The sequence below is a fragment of the Loxodonta africana genome, chromosome 10 (genome assembly GCF_030014295.1).
Source record: "Loxodonta africana isolate mLoxAfr1 chromosome 10, mLoxAfr1.hap2, whole genome shotgun sequence".
Taxonomy (NCBI): domain Eukaryota; kingdom Metazoa; phylum Chordata; class Mammalia; order Proboscidea; family Elephantidae; genus Loxodonta; species Loxodonta africana.
Window position 1 is genome coordinate 12,049,794 of NC_087351.1, and position 27,909 is coordinate 12,077,702.

At 40.3% G+C, this 27,909-nt stretch overlaps 1 protein-coding gene and 1 pseudogene across 6 annotated transcripts in view; one reads left to right on the forward strand and one right to left on the reverse strand.

Moving 5' to 3' along the window:
• The window catches only part of LOC100654253 (perilipin-2-like), a 38,223-nt pseudogene extending 19,573 nt beyond the window's left edge, over positions 1–18,650 (reverse strand).
• The window catches only part of TP53BP1 (tumor protein p53 binding protein 1), an 81,425-nt gene continuing 72,137 nt past the window's right edge, over positions 18,622–27,909 (forward strand). For 5 of the 6 annotated variants that reach the window (XM_010598393.3, XM_010598394.3, XM_010598395.3 and 2 more), the window contains exons 1-4: positions 18,628–18,738; positions 19,314–19,495; positions 19,692–19,785; positions 20,003–20,087. In XM_010598393.3, the coding sequence (XP_010596695.2) occupies positions 18,732–18,738; positions 19,314–19,495; positions 19,692–19,785; positions 20,003–20,087 (368 nt within the window). In that variant the 5' untranslated portion in view covers positions 18,628–18,731. Of the gene's footprint in view, positions 18,749–19,313; positions 19,496–19,691; positions 19,786–20,002; positions 20,088–27,909 lie in introns of all 6 variants that reach the window. The other variant, XM_023558747.2, reaches the window with a different exon arrangement.

Sequence of the window (27,909 nt, forward strand, 5' to 3'; positions counted from 1 at the left end):
GATGGCTCAGAGACAACAGTAAATATCAAGTCACATAAAGAAACAGACCACGATCACCTCAACAAGCTCTCAAAACAAAGAATTCAGGGTTCTTCTAGATGCAAGTGCATTCCTGGAATTACCAGAGCCAGAATACAAAAGTTTAATATACAGAACCCTTCAAGACATCAGGAAGGAAATGAGGCAATATGCAGAACAAGCCAAGGAACACACAGATAAAGCAGCTGAAGAAATTAGAAACATTATTCGGGAACTTAATGAAAAGTTTGGTAAGCTGGAAAAATCCGTAGACAGACAACAATCACAAATTCAGAAGATTAGCAATAAAATTACAGAATTAGACAACTCAGTAGAAAGGAAGAGGAGCAGAATTGAGCAAGTAGAAGCTAGAATTTCTGAACTCAAAGATAAATCACTTGGCACTATTGTATTTGAAGAAAAATCAGATAAAATAATTAAAAAAAAAATGAGGAAACCTTAAGAATCATGTGGGACTCTATCAAGAGAAATAAACTATGAGTGATTGGAGTGCCAGAACAGGGAGGGATAACAGAAAATACAGAGAAAATTGTTGAAGATTTGTTGGCAGAAAACTTCCCTGATATTGTGAAAGATGAGAAGATGTCTATCCAAGATGCTCATCGAACTCCACATAAGGCAGATGTTAAAAGAAAGTCACCAAGACATATTATAATCAAGCTTGCCAAAATCAAAGATAAACAGAGAATTATAAGAGCAGTGAAGGATGAACGAAAAGTCACTTACAAAGGAGAGCCAATAAGAATAAGCTCGGACTAATCGGCAGAAACCATGCAGGCAAGAAGGCAATGGAGTGACATATTTAAAACACTGAAGGAAAAAATTGCCTACCAAGAATCACATATCCATCAAAACTGTCTCTTAAATATGAAGGTGAAAATAAGACATTTCCAGATAAACACAAGTTTAGGGAATTCATAAAAACCAAACCAAAACTACAAGAAATACTACAGGGAGTTCTTTGGTTAGAAAATCAATAATATAAGGTATCAACCCAAGACTAGAACACTGGGCAGAGCAACCAGAAGTCAACCCAGACAGTGAAATCCAAAAACACAAAGCAAGATTATTAAAAAAAAAAAAAAAAAAGGCCCAAAACAGGGTAACAGCAATGTTATTATACAAAAGAAGACAGCAATAAAATAACAAAGAGGGACTAAGAAATGTAATCATACACCTTCCATATGGAGAGGAAGATACAGCAATACAAAGAAATAAAAGTTAGGTTTAAATTTAGAAAAAAAGGGGTAAATAATAAGGTAACTACAGAGGAGAAAAACTATCCTAATTATCAAAATAAAATACCAAAAAAAAAAAGAGACTCAGCAGAAACAAAATCAACAACAACGAATATGAGGAAATGACAATATACAAAGAAAATCTACTTAGCACATAAAATTAAGTGGGAAAAAGAAACTGTCAACAACACACAAAAAAAGACATGAAAATGATAGCACTAAATTCACACCTATCCATTATTACCCTGAATGTAAATGGACTAAATGCACCAATGAAGAGACAGAGAGTGGCAGAATGGATTAAAAAACAAGATCCATCTATATGCTGCCTACAAGAGACACACCTTAGACTCAGAGACACAAACAAACAAAAACTCAAAGGTTGGAAAAAAATAAATCAAGCAAACAACAATCAAAAAAGAGCAGGAGTGGCAATATTAATTTCTGACAAAATAGACTTTAAAGTTAAATCCATCAGAAAGGATAAGGAAGGACACTATATAATGATTAAAGGGACAATACACTGAGAAGATATAACCATATTAAATATTTATGCACCCAGTGACAGGGCTGCAAGATACATAAAACAAACTCTGTCAGCATTGAAAAGTGAGATAGACAGCCCCACAATAATAGTAGGAGACTTCAACACACCACTTTCGGTGAAGGACAGGACATCCAGAAAGAAGCTCAATAAAGACACGGAAGATCTAAATGCCACAATCAGCCAACTTGACCTCGTAGACATATACAGAATTCTCCACTCAACGGCAACCAAGTATACTGTCTTTTCTAGTGCACACGGAACATTCTCTAGAACTGACCACGTGTTAGGTCATAAAGCAAGCCTTAGCAGAATCCAAAACATTGAAATATTACAAAGCATCTTCTCTGACCATAAGGCCATGAAAGTGGACATCAATAACAGAAAAAGCAGGGAAAAGAAATCAAACACTTGGAAACTGAACAATACCCTGCTCAAAAAAGACTGGAATTTAGAAGACATTAAGGATAGAATAAAGAAATTCAGAGAATCCAATGAGAATGAAAACGCTTCCTATCAGAACCTTTGGGACACAGCAAAAGCGGTGCTCAGAGGCCAATTTATATCAATAAATGCACACATCCAAAAAGAAGAAAGGGCCAAAATCAAAGAATTATCCCTACAACTTGAACAAATAAAAAGAAAGCAACAAAAGAAACCCACAGGCACCAGAAGAAAACAAATAATAAAAATTAGAGCTGAACTAAATGAAATAGAAAAGAGAAACACAATTGAAAGAATTAACAAGACCAAAAGCTGGGTTTTTTTCTTTTAAATTTTTATTGAGCTTCAAGTGAATGTTTACAAATCAAGTCAGTCTGTCACATATAAGTTTACATACACCTTACTCCATACCCCCACTTGCTCTCCCCCTAATGAGTCAGCCCTTCCAGTCTCTCCTTTCGTGACAATTTTGCCAGCTTCCAACCCTCTCTACCCTCCCATCCCCCCTCCAGACAGGAGATGCCAACACAGTCTCAAGTGTCCACCTGATACAAGTAGCTCACTCTTCATCAGCATCTCTCTCCTACCCACTGTCCAGTCCCTTCCATGTCTGATGAGTTGTCTTCGGGAATGGTTCCTGTCCTGGGCCAACAGAAGGTTTGGGGACCATGACCGCCGGGATTCCTCTAGTCTCAGTCAGACCATTAAGTATGGTCTTTTTGTGAGAATTTGGGGTCTGCATCCCACTGATCTCCTGCTCCGTCAGGGGTTCTCTGTTGTGCTCCCTGTCAGGGCAGTCATCAGTTGTGGCCGGGCACCAACTAGTTCTTCTGGTCTCAGGATGATGTAAGTCTCTGGTTCATGCGGCCCTTTCTGTCTCTTGGGCTCATAGTTATTGTGTGACCTTGGTGTTCTTCATTCTCCTTTGATCCAGGTGTGTTGAGACCAATTGATGCATCTTCGATGGCCGCTTGTTAGTATTTAAGACCCAGACGCCACATTTCAAAGTGGGATGCAGAATGTTTTCATAATAGAATTATTTTGCCAACTGGCTTAGAAGTCCCCTTAAACCATAGTCCCCAAACCCCCGCCCTTGATCAGCTGACCTTTGAAGCACTCAGTTTATCCTGGAAACTTCTTTGCTTTTGGTCCAGTCCAGTTGAGCTGACCTTCCGTGTACTGAGTATTGTCCTTCCCTTCACCTAAAGTAGTTCTTATCTACTAATTAATCAGTAAAAAACCCTCTGCCACCCTCCCTCCCTCCCCTCTTCATAACCACAAAAGTATGTGTTCTTCTCAGTTTATACTATTTCTCAAGATCTTATAATAGTGGTCTTATACAATATTGGTCCTTTTGCCTCTGACTAATTTCGCTCAGCATAATGCCTTCCAGGTTCCTCCATGTTATGAAATGTTTCACAGATTCGTCACTGTCCTTTATTGATGCGTAGTATTCCATTGTGTGAATATACCACAATTTATAAAAGCTGTTTTTTTGAAAAAACAACAGAATTGATAAACCACTGGCCAAACTGACAAAAGAAAAACAGGAGAGGAAGTAAATAACCTGAATAAGAAGTGAGATGGGTGGTATTACAACAGACCCAACTGAAATTAAGAGAATCATAACAGATTACTATGAAAAACTATACTCAAACAAATTTGAAAACCTAAAAGAAATGGATGAATTCCTAGAAACATACTACCTACCTAAACTCACACAAACAGAGGCAGAACAACTAAATAGACCCATAACAAAAGAAGAGATTGAAAAGGCAATCAAAAAACTCCCAACAAAAAAAAGCCCTGGTCCAGAGGACTTCACTGCAGAGTTCTACCAAACTTTCAGAGAAGAGTTAACACCACTACTACTAAAGGTATTTGAGAGCATAGAAAAGGACGGAAATCTACCAAATTCATTCTATGAAGCCACCATATCCCTGATACCAAAACCAGGTAAAGACACCACAAGAAAAGGAAATTATAGACCTATATCCCTCATGAACGTAGATGCAAAAATCCTCAACAAAATTCTAGCCAATAGAATCCAACAACATATCAAAAAAATAATTCACCATGATCAAGTGGGATTCATACCAGATATGGAGGGTTGGTTCAACATTAGGAAAAAAATGTAATCCACCACATGAATAAAACAAAAGACAAGAATCACATGGTTTTATCAATTGATGCAGAAAAGGCATTTGACGAAGTTCAACACCATTCTTGATAAAAACTCTCTGCAAAATAGGAATAGAAGGAAAATTCCTCAGCATAATAAAGGGCATTCGTACAAAGCCAGCAGCCAACATCACCTTAAATGGAGAGAGCCTGAAAGCATTCCCACTGAGATCAGGAACTAGACAATGATGCCCTTTATCAACACTCTTATTCAACTTTGTGCTGGAGGTGCTAGCCAGAGAATTAGGCTAGACAAAGAAATAAAGGGCATCCAGATTGGCAAGAAAAAAGTAAAAGTATCTCTATTTGCAGATGACATGATCTTCTACACAGAAAACCCTAAGGAATCCTCCAGAAAACTATTGAAACTAATAGAAGAGTTCAGCAGAGTATCAGAATACAAGATAAACATACAAAAATCAGTTGGAGTCCTCTACACCAACAAAAAGAACATCGAAGAGGAAATCACCAAATCAATTCCATTTATAGTAGCCCCCAAGAAGATTAAATACTTAGGAATAAATTTTACCAGAGATGTAAAAGACTTATACAAAGAAAACTATAGTACACTTCTGCAAGAAACCAAAAGAGGCTTACATAAGTGGAAGAACATACCTTCCTCGTGGATAGGAAGACTTAACAGTATAAAAATGTCTATTCTAGCAAACGTGATCTATACATTTTATGCAATTCCGATCCAAATCCCAAGGACATTCTTTAATGAGATGGAGAAGCAAATCACCAATTTCATATGGAAGGGAAAGAGGCCCCAGATAGATAAGGCATTACTGAAAAAGAAGAACAAAGTGGGAGGCCTTACTTTACCTGATTTTAGAACCTATTATTCTGCCACAGTAGTCAAAACAGCCTGGTACCGGTATAACAACAGATACATAGACCAATGGAAGAGAATTGAGAATCCGGACATAAATCCAACCACATGTGAGCAGTTGATATTTGACAAAGACCCCAAAACAGTGAAATGGGGAAAAGACAGTCGTTTTAAGAAATGGTGCTGGCGTAACTGGATATCCATCTGAAAAAATGAAACAAGATCCATACCTCACTCCACTGTCAAAAACAAGCTCAAAATGGATCAAAGACCAAAATATAAAATCAAAAACGATTAAGATCATGAAAGAAAAAATAGGGACAACATTAGGAGCCCTAATACTTGGCATAAACAGTATGCAAAACATTAGTAAGAATGCAGAAGAAAAACTAGATAACTGGGAGCTCCTAAAAATCAAACACCTATGCTCATCCAAAGACTTCACCAAAAGAGTAAAAAGACTACCTACGGACTGGAAAAAAGTTTTTAGCTATGACATTTCTGATCAGCACCTGATCTCTAAAATCTACATGATACTGCAAAAACTCATCTACAAAAAGACAAATAATCCAATTAAAAAATGGGCAAAAGATATGAATAGACACTTCACCAAAGAAGACATTCAGGCAGCTAACAGATACATGAGGAAATGTTCACGATCATCAGCCATTAGAGAAGTGTAGATCAAAACTACAAAGAGATTTCATCTCACTCCAACAAGGCTGGCATTAATCCAAAAAACAGAAAATAAATGTTATTTTAATAAATGTTATTATAATAAATGTTGGAGAGGCTGTGGAGAGATTGGAACACTTATACACTGCTGGTGGGAAAGTAAAATGGTACAACCACTTTGGAAATCGATTTGGCACTTCCTTAAAAAGCTGGAAATAGAACTACCATACGGTCCAGCAATCCCACACCTCGGAATATATCCTAGAGAAATAAGAGCCTTTACATGAACAGATATATGCACACCCATGTTTATTGCAGCACAGTTTACAATAGCAAAAATTTGGAAGCAACCAAGGTGCCCATCAACAGATGAATGGATAAATAAATTATGGTATATTTACACAGTGAGGAATCTGTGAAACATTTCATAACATGGAGCAACCTGGAAGGCATTATGCTGAGTGAAATTTGTCAGTTGCAAAAGGACAAATATTGTATAAGACCACTATTACAAGAACTTGAGGAATATTTTAAACTGAGAAGAAAACATTCTTTTGTGGTTAAGAGAGGGCTGAGGGAGGTAGGGTGGGAAAGGGATATTCACTAATTAGATAGTAGATAAGAACTACTTTAGGTGAAGGGAAAGACAACACACAGTACGGGGGAGGTCAGCACAACTGGACTAAACCAAAAGCAAAGAAGTTTCCTGAATAAACTGAATGCTTCGAAGGCCAGTGTAGCACGGGTAGGGGTGTGGGGACCATGGTTTCAGGGGACATCTAAGTCAATTGGCATCATAAAATCTATTAAGGAAACTTTGTGCATCCCACTTTGAAGAGTGGCAACTGGGGTCTTAAACGCTAGCAAGCAGCCATCTAAGATGCATCAGTTGGTCTCAACCCACCTGGATCAAAGGAGAATGAAGAACACCAAGGACACAAGGTGATTACGAGCCCAAGAGACAGGAAGGGCCACATGAATCAGAGACTACATCATCCTGAGACCAGAAGAACTAGATGGTGCCTGGCTATAACCCATGACTTCCCTGACAGGGAACACAACAGAGAACCCCTGAGGGAGAAGGAGAGCAGTGGGATGGAGCCCCCAAATTCTCATAAAAAGACAAGACTTAATGGTCTGACTGAGACTAGAAGGACCCCGGTGGTCATGGCCCCAAACCTTGTGTTGGCCCAGGACAGGAACCATTCCCGAAGCCAACTCTTCAGACAGGGATTGGACTGGACAATGGGTTGGAGAAGGATTCTGGTGAGGAGTGAGCTTCTTGGATCAGGTGGACACTTGAGACTATTTTGGCATCTCCTGCCTGGAGGGGAGATGAGAGGGTGGAGGAGGTTAGAAGCTGGCGAAAAGGACACGAAAAGAGAGAGTGGAGGTAGCGAGCAGAGAGTAATTGGGAGTGTGTAGCAAGGTGTATATAGGTTTTTCAGTGAGAGACTGACTTGATTTGTAAACTTTCATTTAAAGCACAATAAAAATAATTTAAAAAAAATGAACTGTGCATCCTGCATGAATAGTATTAACAATGATCTATGAATGGATACATAAATAAGTAGATAGATAGATATGTCAAGAGGTGAGGGAGTTGGTAAGGGAGCACACCCACCAGCAGATGCAGGTTTGGTGGTGGAAATTTATAAACAGATAACTGTAGGTGCGCCTCATATATTAACATATGCAATAGAGCACACAAATGGCAGTGTCAGGGAAACCTCTTAGCAAAACTAAACACCTCACATGATGAAGTTCCCAGACTCGAAGGCAAAGGATCATAGACTTGTGGGATATGTACATCAATTGGCCCATCATGGTTCTTAAAGACAATGTTCTAGATTCTACTTTGGTGAGCAGCATCTGGGGTCTTAAAAGCTTGCAAGCAACCATCTAAGATACAACTATCAGTCTCTTCTAGTCCAGAGCAAAGGAGAGTGAAAAAAAACTAAAGACTTACAGGAGCAATTAGTCCAAAGGACTAATGTACTACATGAACCACAGCCTATACAACCTGAGGCCAGAAGAACTAGATGATGCCCAGCTACCACTACTGACCACTCTGGCTGGGATTACAACAGAGGGTCCTGGACAGAGTGGGAGAAAAATGTAGAACTAAAGATCAAATTCACAAAAAAGACCAGACTTACTGGTCTGACAGAGACTGGACGAACCTCCGAGACTATGGTCCCTGGACACCCTTCTAACTCGGAACTGAAGCCACTGCTGAAGTAAATCCTTTAGCCAAAGATTAGCCAGGTTTATATAATAAACAATAACACATGTAGTTCAAGTATGTGTCTGAGACTAAACAGGCACAGCAGCCCGAAAGCAACGAAGAGAAGGGAGGAAGGGACAGGAAAGCTGGACAAATGGAAATAGGTAACCTGAGGTCGAGAAGGGGAAAGTGTTGATACATCACGGGGTTGGCAACCAACATCACAAAACAATATGTGTATTAATTGTTTAAATAGAAAGTATTTTGTTGCATAAACTTTTACCTAAAGTACAATAAAAAAGAAAAACAAACAAAATGAACTGCACAAAATGAAAACAAAACTTAAAGATATAGAAAATTATATTGTACAAACTAAGGACAGGTGTCCTAGAATGTTCACCAAGGACCTGGCTACACAATCTTTTGTTAAAGAGATTAAGCCTAACTAACTACTACAGTGGAAAACCTATTAGCTTAGGCTGAAGGGGGCAGAGAAAGAACGAAAGGAAAGAAGACTGTCTGTTTCTTCGAATTCTACAGGCAGGAAACAAGCCAAAGGAGCTGCATCTGTTGTCCTCCAAGAAAATAAAAGGAGCATCCCTGGAGCAGATCAGAGATTAGCAGAACTGTTGGGAGGAGCAGTGGAAGCAGGGCATTCTTGGTTTCAAAGGGTGGAGTCATGGCTTCCTAGGTTTGAAAGAGTCAGATCTTCACCTACTCAAGTTTTAGAGTGTGGGGCTGCCATTAAGGTGTGAGAGGGAGATGGGACTGCTGCCCAAAGCTAAGGGGGCGGGTCTGCCATGCCCAAGGAGCAGAAGAACAGGGCCTGCCAGGGCTGAGGGTGTGGGGTTACCAATCGGATGGACTAGGAGAATGGGACCACCCAAAGCCGAGAGAGCAGACTTGCCATCCCACGGTGCCTGGAAGGTAGAGCTGAAGAACAGGGCCAACGGGCCTACACTCACATTCCAGAGGACATGGCCAACACCCAGAGTTTAGAGGGCAGGGCCATTGCCCAGATGGTCCCAAAGAACAGGGGATTGTTTTCAAGCCTTGAAAGCTGATCTAATCGTTCTGCTGGGTTTTGAACTGGTTTGGCTCCCATTATCCTTTCTTTCCCTCCACTTTCTTCCATTTGTAGTGGAAATGTCTACCTTGTGCCTGTTCCACCATTGTATTTTGGAAACATAAATTGTAGTCTAGATTTCACAGATTCACAGATGAAGAGAAATTTTGCCCCAGGATGGAATACCCCTAGTCTCACCCATATATTATTTAGATGATTCAGAAGATGAGATCTTGGACTTAGATTTGATTTAAAACTTTTGGGATGTTGTGACAAGGTGAATGTGTCTTACAGGTGGCAAGGACATGAATTTTGGGGGGCCAAAGAGTGGAATGTTGTGGACTGAATTGTGTCCCCCCAAAATATGTGTTAATGTGGTTATAATCCCATTTGGAAATGGGTTGTCTCTGTTATGCTAATGAAGCAGGATTACTGTAGGGTGTATTTTGAGTCAATCTCTTCTGAGATATAAAAGAGATTTAACACAAACTAAATACCATGGACTGCCAGAATGAACAAATCTGTCTTGGAAGAAATACAGCCAATGTGCTCCTTGGAAGCAAGGGTGGTGAGACTTTGTCTCATGTAATCTGGACATGTTATTAGGAGGGGCCAGTCCCTGGAGTAAGACATCATGCTTGGTAAAGTAGAGGGTCAGTGAAAAAGACGAAGACCCTCAATGAGATGGACTGCCACAGTGGCTGCAACAATGGGCTCAAATATAACAATGATTGTGAGGATAGTGCAGGACCTGGCAAGGGTTTTGTTCTGTTGGACATAGGGTTGCTATGAGTCGGAATCTACTCGACAGCACCTAACAACAACAACGACGACAACAAACACAAGCTACGTGGCAGAGATGGGGGAAGAGAAATGCCAGGCCACATGAAGATCACCCAGGATCAGAAGCTCAAAGAGACAAGGACCTTCCTCCACTGCTGATAGAGAAAGCCTTCCCCTAGAGCCAACACCCGAAAATCGGACGTGTAGACTCCTAAACTGTGAGAAAAAAAATTTGTTTGTTAAAGCTATCCATTTATGGTATTTCTGTTATAGGAGCACTAGATAACTAAGACAATAAACAATGACCCTCCCTTTCCTCCTCCCTCTTGCCCCTGCTAAGTACTAATAAACTTTGGTCTCTATACATTTGCCTGTTATTTTTTTTTTAAGTGAGGTCATACAATATTTGTCCTTTTGTGCTTGACTTATTTCACTCAGCATAATGTCTTCAAGCTCCATTCGTATTGTAGTACGTATCAAGACTTCATTTCTCTTACAGGCTAAGTAGTATTCCATTGTATGTATGTTCCACATTTTGTTTATCCATTCACCTGTTGATGGGCATTTAGGTTGTTTCCACCTATCTGCTATTATGAATAGTGCTACAGTAAACATTTGTGTACTAGCTTCTGTTTGAGTCTCTTCTTTCAAGTCTTTTGGGTATATACCTAGGAGTGGAATTGCTGGGTCATATGGTAGTTCTATTTTTAGGTTTTTGAGAACCACCACACTGTTTTCCACAATGGCTGTACCATTTTGCAGTCCCATCACGAATGGGTAAGAGTTCCAATTTCCCCATATTCTTGTCAACGTTTGTTCTTTTCTTTTCTTTTTTTTTAATTTTAGCCACCCTAGTGGGAGTGAAATGGTATCTCATTGTAGTTTTGATTTGCTTCTCACTGATGGCTAATGATGTTGAGCACCTTTTCTTATGTTTGGTGGCCATTTGAATGTCTTCTTTGTCTAAATGTCTGTTCAAGTCCTTTGACCATTTTATGACTCGGTTATTTGTCTTTTTTAGTTAAGTTTTCAAAGTTTTATATATATCTTGTTCATTAGATTCTTATTGGATGTATGGTTTCTGAATATATTCTCCCAGTCAATAGTTTTTTCACTTTCTTTGGTAAAGTCTTTCGATTAACAAAAGTTTTTAATTTTTATGAAGTCTTATTTATGCATTTTTTTCTTTTGCCATTTATACTTTTTTATTATATTAGATGATCAATTTATGAAAGCTCAGCATGATAGCATTGCCCTCCACTTTTTTTCTAAGAATTTTATGATTTTAGTTTTCACATTTAGGTCCTTAATCCATTTTGAATTTCTTTTTGTGTATGGTGTGAGGCATGGATCCTGTTTCATTTTCTGCGTGTGGAAATCCAATTTTCCCAATACCATTTATTGACGAGACTCTTCTTTCTCAGTTGAATAGACTTAGCACTTATGTCAAAAATCAGTTGACCGTATGTATGGATTTATTTCTGATCTCTCGATTCTATTTAGTTTGTCCACGTGTTTATTGTTATACCAGTACCAGGCTGCTTTGATTACTATAGCTGTATAGCATGTTTTAAAATCAGTGGGCATGAGTCCATCTACCTTGTTCTTTTTCAACACTGCTTTAAATATTTGGGGCCTCTTGCCATTCCATATAAATTTGAGGATCGGTTTTTACATTTCTGTAAAGAAGGCTGTTGGAATCTTAATATGGATTTTATTGAACCCCAATGGCTTAGTCCTTAAGAGCTATGGCTGGTAACCAAAAGGTCAGGAGTTTGAATCCACCAGGTGCTCCTTGGAAACCCTATGGGGCAGTTCTGCTCTGTCCTATAGGGTCATTATGAGTTGGAGTCGACTCAATGGCAACGGGTTTCATTTTTTTTTTTTTTATGGATCGTTTGGGGTAGTATGGACATCTCAGCAATATGAAGTCTTCTGGTCCATGAATAGGGAACATCTTTCCGTTTATTTCAATCTTTTTAATCTCTTTAGGTAGTGTTTTATAGTTTTAATGGCATAAGTCCTTCACATCCCTGGTAAGATGTATTCCTAGATATTTTATTCTCTTAGATGCTGTTGTAAATGGAATCATTTCCTTTTTAGATTTCTCATTGCTGGTGTATAAACTCAGCTGAATTTTGTTTGTTGACCTTGTACTCTGCAACTTTGCTAAATTCCTCAGATTTCTCTAGAAGTTTTCTTGTGGACTCTTTGGGATTTTCTATATATAAGATCATATCATGTTCGAATAGAGATAATTTTACTTCTTTTCCAATCTGCACACTTTTCCTTTCTTTTTCTTATCTCATTGCTCTGGCTAGGTGATACCACTCTTGATTCTTATCCTGTAGTGCTGGTTTCCAGGAAGTTAGGAATGGGAAGGAAAGCTGAGAGAGAGAAGGAGAACCAAGAACTCTGAAGTCACTGGATGAGGATTTAAGAAGGAGGGGATCATCAACAGCATCCAACACTACTGAGGTCAAGATGGGTGATGATGTGATTTGACAAGAATATTTCAGACTTGGTTCCTAACACACTTTTAGAGTAACTACTTCACATCTGAAATTGTGCCAGGCACTAGATTTACAGAGGTCAAAGACAGGTTGCAAAGCATTAAGGAGTTATCTGTATGGAGAAAGTGGAATTTGGAGGGGGAAGAAAGGAGAAAGAGTGAGAGCTTCATAGAGAAGTAGGAGGAGGTGCTATTAGAAGTGGAGATTCAAATACTTTTGTATAAAGAGGGGAAGGAGCCAGAAAAGGGACATGGTAGCGTCCATCAATGTTCAGAGAGGCAAGGATTCCATTTGCTTTTCTTCCCTGAAAGCACAACTTTGTGTTTCTACATTTGCTGTAGGTAAGTGGCTCCTGGTGGGCTGGGCTCTTTGGACAAAATATTTTAAAAGATGGAAGGGAGAAAACTGCAGCTAATACTGCAGTCATAGTTGTGCTTGGTATCATGTGTCTCAGAGAGACCTGGGCTGATAGAAGGCCACAGCTGGTTGGGAGACTAGAAAATGAGGACTCCTGGCACAGGCGGCAGTGTGCTGAGTTGGCTTGGTGCTGATAATGTGCTTCCAGAATCATCATGTATTTGGGTGTGGCAGATTTGGGGGCTCTCAAAAGGTTCAAAAAGTGGGTTAAAATGAACAGGGGCAATATGGTTAACAATGGATGAATCAAGGTAAAAGTTTTATGAGCGATCATTATACTATTTTTTTTAAATTACATTATTTTTGCAATTTTTCCCTTGCCCTGAAATTTTTTCAAAATAGAAAGTTTATTTAACAAGAGTGAAAAGAGGAAGTTCTGTAGAGATAAGATATACATTAGCTGGGATTGTTTCCACTGTAGGGGTTTTCAGGTATCTATCTTCGACTCGAGGGCACTGGGTTTTTTTGGGATCTACAAGTGAATCAGCGTGGTGTTAGGAGGTTAACATATCATAAGCAATTATTAACTACCTAAAGCAATTTTGCTTTCGCATTTTGAGTATATCATCAACAACTTTTGTTTTTCCTCTATTTTATTCTCATTGTTTAATTCTTAGATTAGAAACACCTGTTTTCAGTATTTGAATAAAAATACCTTCTAACACACAAAAATGTTTTGTATCAACTATTTTGCAATTTCTTTGCCACTTTTCCTCCTTAGTCATAATATATAAAACCTTTGCAGTTGTATGTACTGGTTCAAATTCTCTCTCTTTTCCCCTCTCACTACCTCTGAGACGCTGAGTAAATTATTTCATCTCTCTAGCCCTTGGTTTTCTCATCTGTAACCCTCATAGAGTTATGAGGGTATTAGGTGAGTTGCTGAATGTAAAACAGAGCACAGTGCCTGCCACATAGTAGAATGTAATGTATGTTATTAATTAATTTATCATTGGTATATGACTGGAAATGATCAAATAGGTCCAAGGTAACAGAAGGCAGCTATCTTAGGCTGGGTTCTCTAGAGAAGCAAAACCAGTGAATATAAAGAGATTTTCTCATGTTTGTAGAGGCTGGCAAGTCCCAAGTCCGTGGGTCAGGCATCAGGCTGGGAGGCTTCTCCTGACTCACATAGTTGTAAGGGCTAATGAACCCAAGATCAGCAGGTTAGACAGCAGGCCTCTGGCCCACAGGCTGCAGAGGCCGATGAATCCCAAGACTGACAGGTAAGCTGCTATCTCATGTCCCAAGAACTAGAGGTAAGATGATGATGAGCCAGATGCAGGATCCAGAGTGAGAGGCTTGCCAGAACATCTATTTACATACTGGAGGCAGGCCACAGCCCCAAGGAAACTCCCTTTTAATTGATTGGCTGCTCATAGCAGATCTCCTCATGGAGTTGATTACATCATTACATAACTGCCAAACTACATCATAATGGCCAAACCACTGAGAATCATGGCTCAGCCAAGTTGACACACAACTTTAACCATCACAGTAGCCTAGGAGTCAGAATCAATTATACATTAAACATAAGCCAGCAGTGTACTATTTTAATATTGCAGTTAGTTTTAAAAGGATACATAATAGTTTTCATATTGTTAAATTCAATACTTGTCAGAGCCTTAGTAGAACTCTCTGTCTCTGAGAAAACATGGAGCTAATTTACAGGTTAGAGAGTAGAATCTGTGAGGGAGGATTAAAATGGTGGGGGTTCTTTTGCTTAGAGAAGTCTGTGAGGAGACCTCAGAAAAAGACTCACAAATTAAGTAGCTCTTAAGTTTTTTGTTTGTTTGGTTGAAATATATTATGGAATTAGAGAACCAGAAGAGGTGACCCCAGTTCCAGTCTTATAAGACTTAATCATTCAGGTTTTGAAGATACCAATTAATAACATTATGAGAGGAAATGGCTTTAAGCTCTAGAATAAAGGATTGAGTTTCGAGAATTAGAAGACAATTTTCTGACAATGAGTTCTGTTAAACTTTAAAGTGAGTTAACATAGGATCAGATGGAGGAGTTTCTTTCTCTAAGAGGACTTTAGACGTAGATTAGATTTCTCTCTGTCAGAGGTGGCTGTCTTAGTTATCTAGTGCTGATATAACAGGCTTTAACAAACAGAAATTTATTTTCTCACAGTTTAGGAGGCTAGAAGTTTGAATTCAGAGCACCAGCTCTAGAGGAAGTCATTCTCTGTTGGCTCTGAGGGAAGGTCCTTGTCGCCAGAGCTTCTGCTTCCTGGTTCCTTGGAGATGTCCATGTGTCTCCGTATCTATCCTACCCCATCTTTGCTTACTGGTTTGCTTGTTTAATCTCTTTGTATCCCAAAAGAGAATGACTCAAGAGACACCCTACACTAATCCTGCCTTGTTTATTTAACAAAGACAACCCATTCCTAAATGGGATTATAACCACAGACACAGAGGTTAGGATTTACAACACGTATTTTGGGGGGACACAATTCAATGCCTAACAGTGGTTTAGGTGAAGGTGTGCCTGTAGACAGGCAGAAGGGCTGGTGTTTGCTGATGGGCCTTTGCAGCCTCTTCTCACTACAGCAGTCACAGTCTCAGTGGGTCACCATTCTGCCTGCATATTCTGATCTTTCTGGGTAATTTAATGATTAACTTAATTGCCACACTGCCTAATGAGGAACTCACAGTTTGTTTTAGACTCTTGTTTTATTTAGTAATGGAATGGCTCAGGCCCACTTATTTATTTACTTATTTTTAGTCGTGTTTATTTAGGTTTAATTTAAATACAGAAAAAATTACCGTTCTTAGTGTATAGTCTTATGAGTTTTGACAGATACACTTGTTTATCAGATAATCAGGAGGGCCTGTTTATTTGTGTCTTGCTTGGGGAGGGAGAAAATGCTACCATGAGATGAAGAAGAAAAGCAAAAGGTACTGACTTTGGGGGATTTTCGTGTGAGTGAGGATTAAGATTTGTCCAGAACAGGACCTGGTTATTGGCACCCTCTCAAATTGAATAGATGAACTCACTTTGTTAACCTCGTTAGTTAAGTTATTGACTTAGTATTGACCTGACCTGGTCCTTTTAGAGTTAATTTTATTTGGTCACACTGGTTTCCTGTAGCACTAGGTGTGGAGGAAGAAAGGAGTCATTTACAAATAACTTGAAGATTAAGAAGTGCAATCTGTTTCTTTGTGTCACGTTCCATTTTTTGCTTCACTAATAAAACATTCTAGGAACCCCAATTTATTCTAGTTATAAAACAAAACAAAACAAAAAAACACCAAACCAAACCCATTGCCATTGAGTCAATTCCGACTCATGGCGACCCAATAGTACAGAGTAGAACTGCCCCATATAGTTTCCAAGGAGCGGCTGCTGGATTCCAGCTGCCGACCTTTTGGTTAACAGCCTGAACTTGTAGATTTTTCAGGACAGTTTCATTTCAAAGGAGCCCTGGTGGCGCAGTAGCCCTTGGCTACTAAACAAATGATCAGCAGTTGGAATTCAACAGCGGCTCCTTGGAAACTCTATGTGAAAGTTCTACTCTGTCCTACAGGGTCAGTGTGAGTCCAAGTCGACTGGACAGCAACGGGTTTGGTTTTTTCTTTTTTTGTATCCTTTGTTCCTATAAGTAACATATACTCAGACCACATGCTTTGAGTTTTGGTTTGGAACATGTAATCAGTGTAATATCTAGCAACATGAAGAAGATTGTTGGGGTAGGAAGCCTCACTTTATCTTATCGGTATCAGGTGCTGAATCGGGCATACACAGGAATGGAGAATCATGATGAGGCTGTGCGTAAGGAATTCTGAACCTCTGGTGAAAAAAAACTGACTTCTACCGACTGCCTACTTGGTATATGCTTGGCACTATGCTAGGTGCGGAAGGAGCCCTGGCGGTGCAGTAGATAAGTGCTGAATTGATAACTGAAAGGTTGAAGGTTGGAACCCACCAGTGGCTCCTTGGGAGAAAGATGAAGATTAACCAAAAAACCAAAACCAAACCCATTGCCATCCAGTCGATTCTGACTCATAGCGACCCTATAGGACTGAGTAGAACTGACCCACAGGGTTTCCAAGGAGTAGCCGGTGGATTCCATCAGGTTGGCAGCCAAGCTCTTAACCACTGCAACCTAAAGATCACAGCCTTGGAAACCCTATGGGGCAGTTGTACTCTGTCCAACAGGGTAACTATGAGTCAGAATTGACTCGATGGCAACAAGTTTGGTTTTTGGTCTTGATGCTAGGTGCTTTCCCTGTTGACAGCTGCTCTGGATAGCATCCCATTCCAGATCAAATCCACCACTTAAAAAAAAATTCCTCACTGGGCCTAGTTCATTAATATCTGTCACAGCTGCCAAGCCCTCCTAAGAACCCGGCACCATAATTAGGATAATAGAATTTCAGGGTTAGGAGGGATTTTTTTTTTTTTTAATGGTTAACATTTTTTACCAATAAAGTATTTTTTAGTTAAGGTATGTATATTGTTTTTTTTTTAAATAATTTTTATTGTGCTTTAACTGAAAGGAAACCCTGGTGGCGTAGTGGTTATGTGCTACGGCTGCTAACCAAAGGGTCAGCAGTTCGAATCCCCCAGGTGCTCCTTGGAAACTCTATGGGGCAGTTCTACTCTGTCCTATAGCGCCGCTATGAGTCGGGATCGACTCGACGGCACTGGTTTTTTAAGTGAAAGTTTACAAATCAGTCAGTCTTTTACATATAAACTTATATACACCTTACTACATACTCCCATTTACTCTCCCCCAATGAGTCAGGCTGCTCCCTCCTTCCAGTCCCTCCTTTCGTGACCATTTTGCCAGTTTCTAACCCCCCTCCAGACAGGAGATGCCAACATAGTCTCAAGTGTCCACATGGTGCAAGTAGCTCACTCCTCATCAGGATCTCTCTAGGAGGAATTTTTGAGGTCATTTAGTCGGAAGGGGTAGCATCTGTTCCCTTTACCACAGAGGTTGAGAATCACAGTGCTCAATTCTCTCGGAGGTGCGAAACACCTCTGGGGCTGCAGCCTCCGTAGGCTGCAATCCCATAAAAGATAGGGCAGTGATAAGCAAATGTGCAGCTTGAAATATGTAATGTTCCAGACTGTATAACAAAGAATAATAGGAAGAAATATGGCTTAACGGGTCCTCAGATAATGTAAAAAAACAAAAATAACCCTTGGATTCAGGTAAAGGTGCACAAAAGGTATCCTGATTGACACAGGTAAACCCCAAAGAATCCTTTCTCTCTTGAGTTTCACCAGCTCTGAAGTACCCGCCTCATTCTTCTCCTTGGCCTTTTTATTAGAAAGCCAGAACCTCTTCTTTTCTAGGAAAGGGGTGAGAGAAGGGGCCTTACAGTGCATGAACGAGGCAAAGCAAGTAGAGATTCCCATATGTCTGAGCTGTGGTAAGTACTGTCGCTCCTGGAAGCAGAGAAATATATTTTACACCCTCTCAAAGTCCCTTCGGTTCAAGGATACTGTCATTCTCTGCCTGTACTAGGGGGAGGGCCTGAAACGTCCAAGCTGCCATGGAAACGCGCCGCCGTCCTTCTTTTTCTTACGTGGGGGGCGGGGCACTCAGCCTCAACCACCTATCACACACAGGATTTCTTGAGTGGCGGGCAGCTGCAGCGAATGGGCGGTCCCATAGTGCGTGACGTGACGGGAAAAGGGGGGGTTCGCGGCCGGTGGCGGCGGTAGAGACATCGGCGACCTGGGGAGCGAGCTGGCGGAACCCGGGGAGCGTGCAGAGGCCTCTAGCTCGAGCGCGAGGGACCTCCCACTGGGATGCCTGGTACCGTTTGGTGAATAGTGGGGGCGAGGTCGGCTCTGTTGGGCTTGGGTTTCGCGTCTGAAGGGATAGCTGACCGGAGGGGGCGGGGCGGCAGCATGGCGGCGGTGACGGGGAAGGGGTTTGGAGGGCCCTGAGGAGGGGGCGGGGAAGCCGTAGCTAGGAAGGCTGGGTGGTCGTGGGGAAGCGTGAAGGGCTGTGGGGTTCTGGAGAACAGAGATTACAAAGCAGCCTTTTGGGGGGCGGCAGAGGCGGCCGAAGGAGGTAGGGAGTGTTGTGGGGGATGGAAAAAGGGGCGGGGAGAGGTTAGGAAGGAGGGGAAGGGGTGTCTACGTGAAGGTGATGGAAAAGAAGACGGAGGGAGGGACAGGCAGGCTGAGCGTAAATAACGAGGAAACGGGGGGCTTGCAAGGTGTGGTGAGAAAGTGCAGCGATTGTAAACATAATGTTCTAATTGGAGGAGCCCTGGACTTGTCCCCTTTCCCAGGTCTTTTACTTCCGCCCTATTATTTAAGTTCAGACTGCGTGAGGAAGGCTAGTAGGTTACTCAGAACTGATCTTTTGTTTTCCCATTCCAGGGGAGCAGATGGACCCTACTGGAAGTCAGTTGGATTCAGATTTCTCTCAGCAAGATACCCCTTGCTTGATAATTGAAGATTCTCAGCCTGAAAGCCAGGTTCTAGATGATTCAGGTTCTCACTTCAGTATGCTATCTCGACACCTTCCTAATCTACAGACACACAAAGAGAACCCTGTGTTGGTGAGTTGTATCTTGTTTGGAAATGATTGAGCAGATTTCTTTTTTTTCCTTCTAATCTAGACCAACCAGCAAACGTAAGTGTGTTTGGGAGATTGCTATCTTTTTTGGATACAGTTGGTTGGAAAAATACAATCAATACATTCATAAGATGTATGCCTCATTTAAATAGTGGAGGTTATATATATGTATTTTTTAGGATGTCGTGTCCAATCCTGAACAGGCAGCTGGAGAAGAACAAGGAGACAATAATAGTGGGTCCAATGAACATTTGAAAGAAAACAAGCCTTCAGGTGAGGTGTTTAAAGCTATCAGTGCGTTTGCATTTTTGGGTACTCTTGTTGGAGCTGGTAGTGGTGAATATATGTAAGGAAGTCTGGTGCATAGTAGGCACTCAGAAGGTTGATGCTCTAATGTAGCTGATTACATTGGTATTGTCTGTATCCCTGAATTTGTATTAAAGTTTCATGGTAAATGTTTTTTGTGCTAATATCTAATTATTTTTTTCAGAGCCTATGGATTCTTCTCATCTGGACACGTGCAGTTCCGTCAGTCAGGTCATTGAACAGTTGCCTCAGCCAAACAGGACAAGCAGGTATACTAGTGTTTAAAGGAATTTATTTAAATTTATTAACCATCAGTTCTGTCTTTTATCTGTACTTTCTGCCTCATATCAAGGATAAAGGCTGTCATCTTGTTTTCGTGAGTTAGGGAGTGGGATTTGAGGATTGTGTTAGATTTTATTATTAGTACCAGTAGATGGAATTGCTTTTGTGAAGATGTTTTTACATCTGCGTTCAAAGAAAATACGCATTCCTCATTCTTAGCTTAGATATGACTTAATTTTTGGTACTATTTGATCCTGGTATGAGTCTTCAGTTCTCTGAAAAGAATTTTTTGGTCACATTTCACCCTTTTGAGTATTGCCAGAGCTTATCTGTGTTTGATCTAATTAAATCAATAATATAAACATTTTTATTAATAAAAAACTGAAGACATTTAGGTGTATTATTAGAACTATTAGGCATGCTTTCCACCTACCAGCCGAAGCACTTCTTCAGTTTTGGATCCAGAATGTGTAATTCCTACCCTAAATAATATTCAGCTTTCACCATGTCTTATGCCTTGGTGGTGCAGTGGTTAAGTGCTCAGCTGCTAACTGAAAGGTCAGTAGTTTAAACCCACCAGCCACTCTGAAGGGGAAAAGATGTACCACTCTGCATCCGTAAAGATTTAAAGCCTTGGAAAACCCTGTGGGGCAATTTCACTATGTCCTATAGAGTTGCGATGAGTTGGAACCAACTCCGTGGCAGTGGGTATTTTTTTTTGTGCAGGGAGCCCTGGTGGCTTGTCTGTTAACCAAAAGGTCGGCAGTTCGAATCCACCAGCTGCTCCTTGGAAACCTTAGGTGGCAGTTCTACTCTGTCTTACAGGGTCGCTATGAGTTGGAATCGACTCTACGGCAATGCATTTGGTTCGTTTTTTTTGATAGAGGGTCGCTATGAGTCAGAATCAACTCGACGGCCGCGGGTTTGGTTTTTGGTGTGTATATTTTTACAGTGTCCGTTTTTTGAGTTCATCCTGTCTTGGGCACTGTATTGGATGTTTAATATATAATGTCATTTAATTCCATCCTTAAAGCATCTATAAGATGAAAATACGATATTACTACTGTTGTGTAGAGAGGGGAGTCTCTGAGTGGTGCAAACAGTTAATGCACTCAGCTGCCAACCAAAAGGTTGGAGGTTCAAGTCCACCCAGAGTCACCTTGGAAGAAAGTCCTGGCAATCTACTTCTGAAAAATCAGCCACTGAAAACCTTGTGGAGCACAGTTCTTCTCTGACACACATGGGGCCGCCATGAGTCAGAATCGACTTGATGGCAACTGGTTTTTACATAGGGGAAACTTGATGGGGAAAGAAGTTAGTAATTTGCTCTAGAATACATTGTTAGTAACAGAGCCAGGCTTTGAACTTGGTTTTTCTGACTCATGTGTCTACTCTTCCCTTTTTACTATCCAGTGCTTCTCAAACTCTTCTGCCCAAATTCTTCTAAGGTCAAAGGAGAACTTAGACAACCTCAAGAGTCTTGGGAGTGCAAAGGGAAGGTAGTCAGAGAAGATAATGTTAGCTTGAAGTGGTTAAAGACTATTGTTTTATCTCAAATGTTTTTTTTCTTCTATTCTGAAAATTTAATATAGTTGTTTCTTACCAATCATTAAGTAAAATAGATGCTTTAGAACAATCTGCAAACTGGTGGGCTCATTTTTACCTGCAGGCGGGTTTTATTTGGCCCACACAAGGTTGTAAAATATATTTGAATTAACTAATAAATTTTACGTAAGTCCTGGATTTCCGGTTCTGCCATTACTAGTCCTTATTGGCAAGAGTTGGCTGGAGCTGTGAGTAGCAGCCAACCTCTGCTTAGATGGTCATGAGTGTTATGGTTTGTCATAACAATATTGTATTTGGACACTGAGGCCAGGTGTTCTTTTTTTTTTTTATCATAGTGTTTGTGCTTTTGTTTTTAAACCCAGCTGCTTTACTCATCTCTTACCTTGCCTTGCTTTCTGTAGGCATTTATGTATGATATTTCTTTGAGAGTATGGGACAGACTTATTTACATTTATGTGTGGCCTGCATGCTGGTTTGAACCAGTGGGAGGCAGAAGGTATGCATACCTCTCGTTGTGAATGAAGCAGTACTGTTTGAGATGTTCTATTCTACTTTTTTCTTTTTGCATCAATATGTTGTTGCTCTTTCTTTAAAAAAAAAAAAAATTGAATACCTGCATTCCATCAAAAAAGCCCTGGTGGCCCAGTGGTTAAGCACTCGGCTGCTAATCGAAAGGTCAGCGGTTTGAACCCACCAGGCGCTCTGCGGGAGAAAGATGTGGCAGTCTGCTTCCATAAAGATTACAGCCTTGGAACCCTGTGGGGGCAGTTCTTCTCTGACCTATGGGGTTACTATGAGTTGGACTCGACTTGATGGCAATGGTTTTGACATTCAGTAAATGTATAGGAACAGTGGCAGGTGCTTGAAAGGGGCTTTGCCATCACAGAGTTTATAACTTAATAGAGGAGACATATTTTAATTTAAGAATATACGTAAATAGCTATTAAAATTGTCATTGCACTGAGGGAAAAAAAATAAAATAGTATATTAACATAGTACCTAATCTGGGGATCTGGAAAAGCCTTTTTGAGGGTGCAATCTAAATGATAAATATGAATTAACTAGGCATAGTTGAGGGGCTGGAGAGCAGTGTGAGGTGTGCGAGGAGTAGCTTTTCAGACAGAAGGACTATGTGAGCAACGGCCGTCAAACTGGAAAGAATTTGCGATGATTCCAAAAGAATAAAAGCTTTTTAAAACACATGTATGTTAATTTATTCAGGGTTTTTCATCTCATCCCTTTGTTTTCTTTCTTCATTAATGAAAATATTTTGAGAAAACTATCAGTTTGTGAAACTTTCTCTACTTCATAAAATTCCAAAAAATCTTCCTGCCTTCTCTGGTGTCCTATTGATAGAAGCCAAAGGTCCTAGGTATGGAGTGTCCTAAAAATAATACTGAAGAAATATAAATGTATATTTTTATCTCCCCAGTAAACAGTTTTTAAAAAATCGAGATAGTTGTAGGTTCATAGGTAGCTGTGAGAAACAATACAGGGAGATTCTTTGTACACTTTGCCCAGTTTCCCACAATGGTAACATTTCATAAAACTAAGTACCATATAATATTACAACAAGAGTATTGATAACTGATAAAATCCACTGATCTTATTTAGATTTCCCCAATATTACTTGTACTTGTTTTTGTGTGTATATATTTTTATTACCACTTGGGTTTTTTTGGGTAGTTTCATGTATGCACTGCTATAGTCAAGACACTGAACAGTTCCAGCTCCACAAGGATCCCTAGTGTTGCCCTTTTATAGCCACACCTACCTCCTCTTCCTGCACCGACCCCCGACAACCACTGATCTGTTCTCTATTTGCAGAATTTTGTTATTTCAAACATGTTATGTAAATGGAGTCATATAGTACGTAACCTTTTGGGATTGGCTTTTCTCACTCAGCATAATTCCTCGGTGATTCAATCAAGTGTGTCTCTCAATAGCTTGTTCCCTTTTATTGCTGAATAGTATTCCATAGTATGAATGTACCACAGTGTGTTTAATCAGTCACCTGGGCTGATTTCTAGTTTTCACTATTACAAATAAAGCTGCTATGAACGTTGGTGTACAGGTTTTTATATGAATAGAAATCTTTATTTCTCTGTGATAAATGCTCAGGAGTGCAGTTCCTGGGTCGTATGATAATTGCATGTTTAGTTTTTTAAAGAAACTGCCAAATTGTGTCTCAGAGTGACTGTGCCATTTTACGGTCTCACCAGCAAAGTGCGAGTGACTCGGTGGTGTCACTATTTTTTATGTTAGCCATTCTGATAGCTGTGTAGTGATATCTCATTTTGTTTTTAATTTGCACTTCCGTCACGGCTAATGATGTTGAACATCCTTTCATGTGCTTATTTGCCGTCCGTATATCCTCTTCAGTGAAATGTCTTTTGCCCATTTTCTAAATGGATTCTTTTTTTTTTTTTTTTTTTTTTTTACTGTTTTGAGAGTTCTTTATATATTCGAGATACTAGTCCTTTGTTAGATCCATGGTTTGCAAATATTTTCTCATACTCTGTAGCCTGTCTTTTCATCCTCCTTACAAGATCTTCAAAGAGTAAATTTTTAGTTTTGAGATTTGATCTGTTAAATATTTTTAACAGCATAACGTAAATACATAGTTTTTTTTTAAAAGGGCTTATAATGAAAAGCAAAGGGTCCTTCCTCTCCATAGTCCCCTTTCACAGAGTCAGCCCTCTTTAAGTGTTTGTGTTTTTACTTCTTCGCAAGGTTAGCTTCTTAGTTCTAATACTATTGTAAAACTAGGTATTATTATTGTACTGCCATTTCTTGTTTTGTCAGATTAGGACAATTTACTTCCTGCAGTGAAAGATGAGGATTTAATTCATGAACGCAAACACTCCCAATTTTGTTAACAATTATTTTAGTTCTTCTACTGGCTACTTTTGTACCTCCCAATAATATATTTAAGGCTTTATTTCTTTTACCATCAGCTTAGACAGTGGAGAGAAGTTTAACAACAATACTGTTTTTGTGTATAACCTGATTTATTTAAAGCCTCTTCTTAATCACCTAATTATTCTAAATACTTATTGAGTACTTACTGTATGCCAAACGTTGTTGGTCCTTGGGGATACATAGTGATCAGAAGAGGTAAAAGTCCTAACCAATAATGGCGCTTACTTCCATTCCTTAGGGCATAAAGCAATACATGATAAACAAGTAAAGTAATACAGTTGAACGTGGAAATTATAGAACAATATCATTAATATCACACGCAAGCAAAATTTTGCTAAAGATCATTCAAAAACGGCTGCAGCAGTATATCGACAGGGAACTGCCAGAAATTCAGGCCGGTTTCAGAAGAGGATGTGGAACCAGGGATATCATTGCCGATGTCAGATGGATCCTGGCTGAAAGCAGAAAATAACAGAAGGATGTTTACCTGTGTTTTATTGACTGTGCAAAGGCATTCGATTATGTGGGTCATAACAAACTATGAATAACACTGCAAAGAATGGGAATTCCAGAACACTTAATTGTGCTCCTGAGGAACCTTCACACAGATCAAGAAGCAGTTGTTCAGACAGAACAAGGGGATATTGATTGGTTTAAAGTCAGGAAAGGTGTGCGTCAGGGTTGTATTCTTTCATTATACCTATTTAATCTGTATGCTGAACAAATAACCCGAGAAGCTGAACTATATGAAGAAGAACGGGGCATCAGGATTGGAGGAAGACTCATTAACAACGCGTGTCACGCAGATGACACAGCCTTGCTTGCTGAAAGTGAAGAGGGCTTGAAGCACTTACTAATGAAGGTCAAAGACCACAGCCTTCAGTATGGGTTACAGCTCAACGTAAAACAAAAATCCTCACAACTGGACCAATGAGCAACATCATGATAAATGGCGAAAAGATCGAAGTTGTCAAGGATTTCATTTTACTTGGATCCACAATCAACAGCCATGGAAGCAGCAGTCAAGAAATCAAAAGACGCGTTGCATTGGGCAAATCTGCTGCAAAGGACCTCTTCAAAGTGTTGAAGAGCAAAGATGTCACCCTAAAGACTAAGGTGCGCCTGACCCAAGCCAAGGTATTTTCAATTGCATCGTGCATATGTGAAAGCTGGGCAATGAATAAGGAAGACCGAAGAAGAACTGACGCCTTTGAATTGTGGTGCTGGCGAAGAATATTGAATATACCATGGACTGCCAAAAGAACGAACAAATCTGTCTTGGAAGAAGTACGGCCAGAATGCTCCTTAGAGGCAAGGATGGCGAGACTGCATCTTACATGCTTTGGACATGTTGTCAGGAGGGATAGGTCCCTGGAGAAGGACATCATGCTTGGCGGAGTACAGGGTTAGCGGAAAAGAGGAAGACCCTCAACGAGGTGGATTGACACAGTGGCTGCAACAATGAGCTCAAGCGTAACAACGATTGCAAGGATGGCGCAGGACCGGTCAGTGTTTTGTTCTGTTGTGCGTAGGGTTGCTATGAGTTGGAACCTACTCGACGGCACCTGACAACAACAACAACAATACAATATTTTAGACACTGATGAGGACTGAAGAGAAATATAAAGCAGGGAAGGGGCTAGGAGGTGTCAGAGGAGTTGCAAGTTTAGTTAGGGGGGTTAGGGAATGCTTCATTGATGTGATGCTCGATTAAAAATCCGGGGTAAGTGCAGTCCATGCATAGGGATAGCAAGTGCAAAGACCCTGAGACAGGAGTGTGCTTGGACTATTTAAGAAATGGTGAGTTTGGCTGGAGGTTAGCATGGCTAAAGTGGAGTGAGTGAGACAAGTGGGAGAAAAGGTCAGAGAAGTAAAGGGGAGACCAGATTATGTAAGGCCTTCTTAGTCATTGTGGGGGAATTTGGCTTTTATTCTTAGTCCTATTTAGTGGGATAGGAGGCATTTGAAGGTTTTGAGCAGAGGAATGAGACGGTTTGACTTAGATTTTAGCAGGATACCGTAGCTGCTGGATTGAGAATGGACTGATGAGAGGAGCATAGCAGAAACAGGAAGATCACTGGGAGGCTATTGAAATAAGTCAGGCAAAATATGACAGTTGCTGGACCAAGGTGGGGATGGATGAGGAGTGGTGGGACTCCCAATGTGTTTTGAAAATAGGATTCAAAGATGGGTCAGATGTGGAGTACGAGAGGAAGGAAGGAGGTGACAGTGGTTCTGTGTTTTTGAAGTAGAAGAACAGAATTGCTGTTAATTGAGATAGAGAAGACTGCAGGACGTGAAGTTCAATTTTAGACGTGTTAAAATTGAGCTGCCTTTTTGATAGCCAAGTAGAGATGTTGAGGCAATTGGACATGCAAGTCTGGAGCTAAGGGGAAAGGTCAAGACTGGAGATTTAAATTGCAGAGTCATAAGCATATGGATGGTATTCAAAGCCATGAGTCTGGATACAATCACTAAAGGGGGCGTCTTAAGTTGTCCAGCACTGCTGTAACAGAAATACCACAAGTGGATGGCTTTAACAAACAGAAGTTTATTCTCTCCCAGTTTTGGAGGCTAGAAATCGGAATTCAGGGTGCCAGCTCCCCGGAAAGACTTTCTCTTTCTGTGGGTTATGGGGGAAGGTGCTTCCCATCAACCTTCCCCTGGTCTAGGAGCTTCTCAGCGCAGGGACCCTGGGTCCAAAGGACGTGCTCTGCTCCTGGTGCATCTTTCTTGGTGGCATGAGATCCTTCGCCTCTCTGCTTGGTTCTCTTTTATTTCTCAAGAGAGATTGACTCAAAATACAACCTAATCTTATAAATTGAGTCCTGCCTCATTAACATAACTGCCTCTAATCCTGCCTCATTGACATCATAACACAGTGCCGCTGAGTCATAGAGGTTAGGATTTACAACACATAGGATGATCACATTTGTGAGATCACAAAATGATGGGCAACCACACAATACTGGGAATTATGGGACCACTGGCACTTAGAGGCCAGGGACAGGAGGAGGAATCACAAAAAGGTTGAAAAGGATCTGGTGTGTGTGGTTTTATGCTGTTCTTCACTGCTTTTACCTTTTGTCACATTTGTTTTATTGGGTTTTTGTCAAAATCTTTAGTTTTTTTTCTCTTCTTTAGTTTATGGCCCTTAACTTTCCAAATTTATGTTTTCACCTCTCTTATGCTTATTAAAGTGATGCTTATGGTTCTTTGTATGAAATAGTCAATGCGCAGAACATTACGGGGAAGCAAAAACTGTCGTCTATAATCCTGCCACCCAGGGGTCAATTGCTATAAACATTTTGGCATATTTTC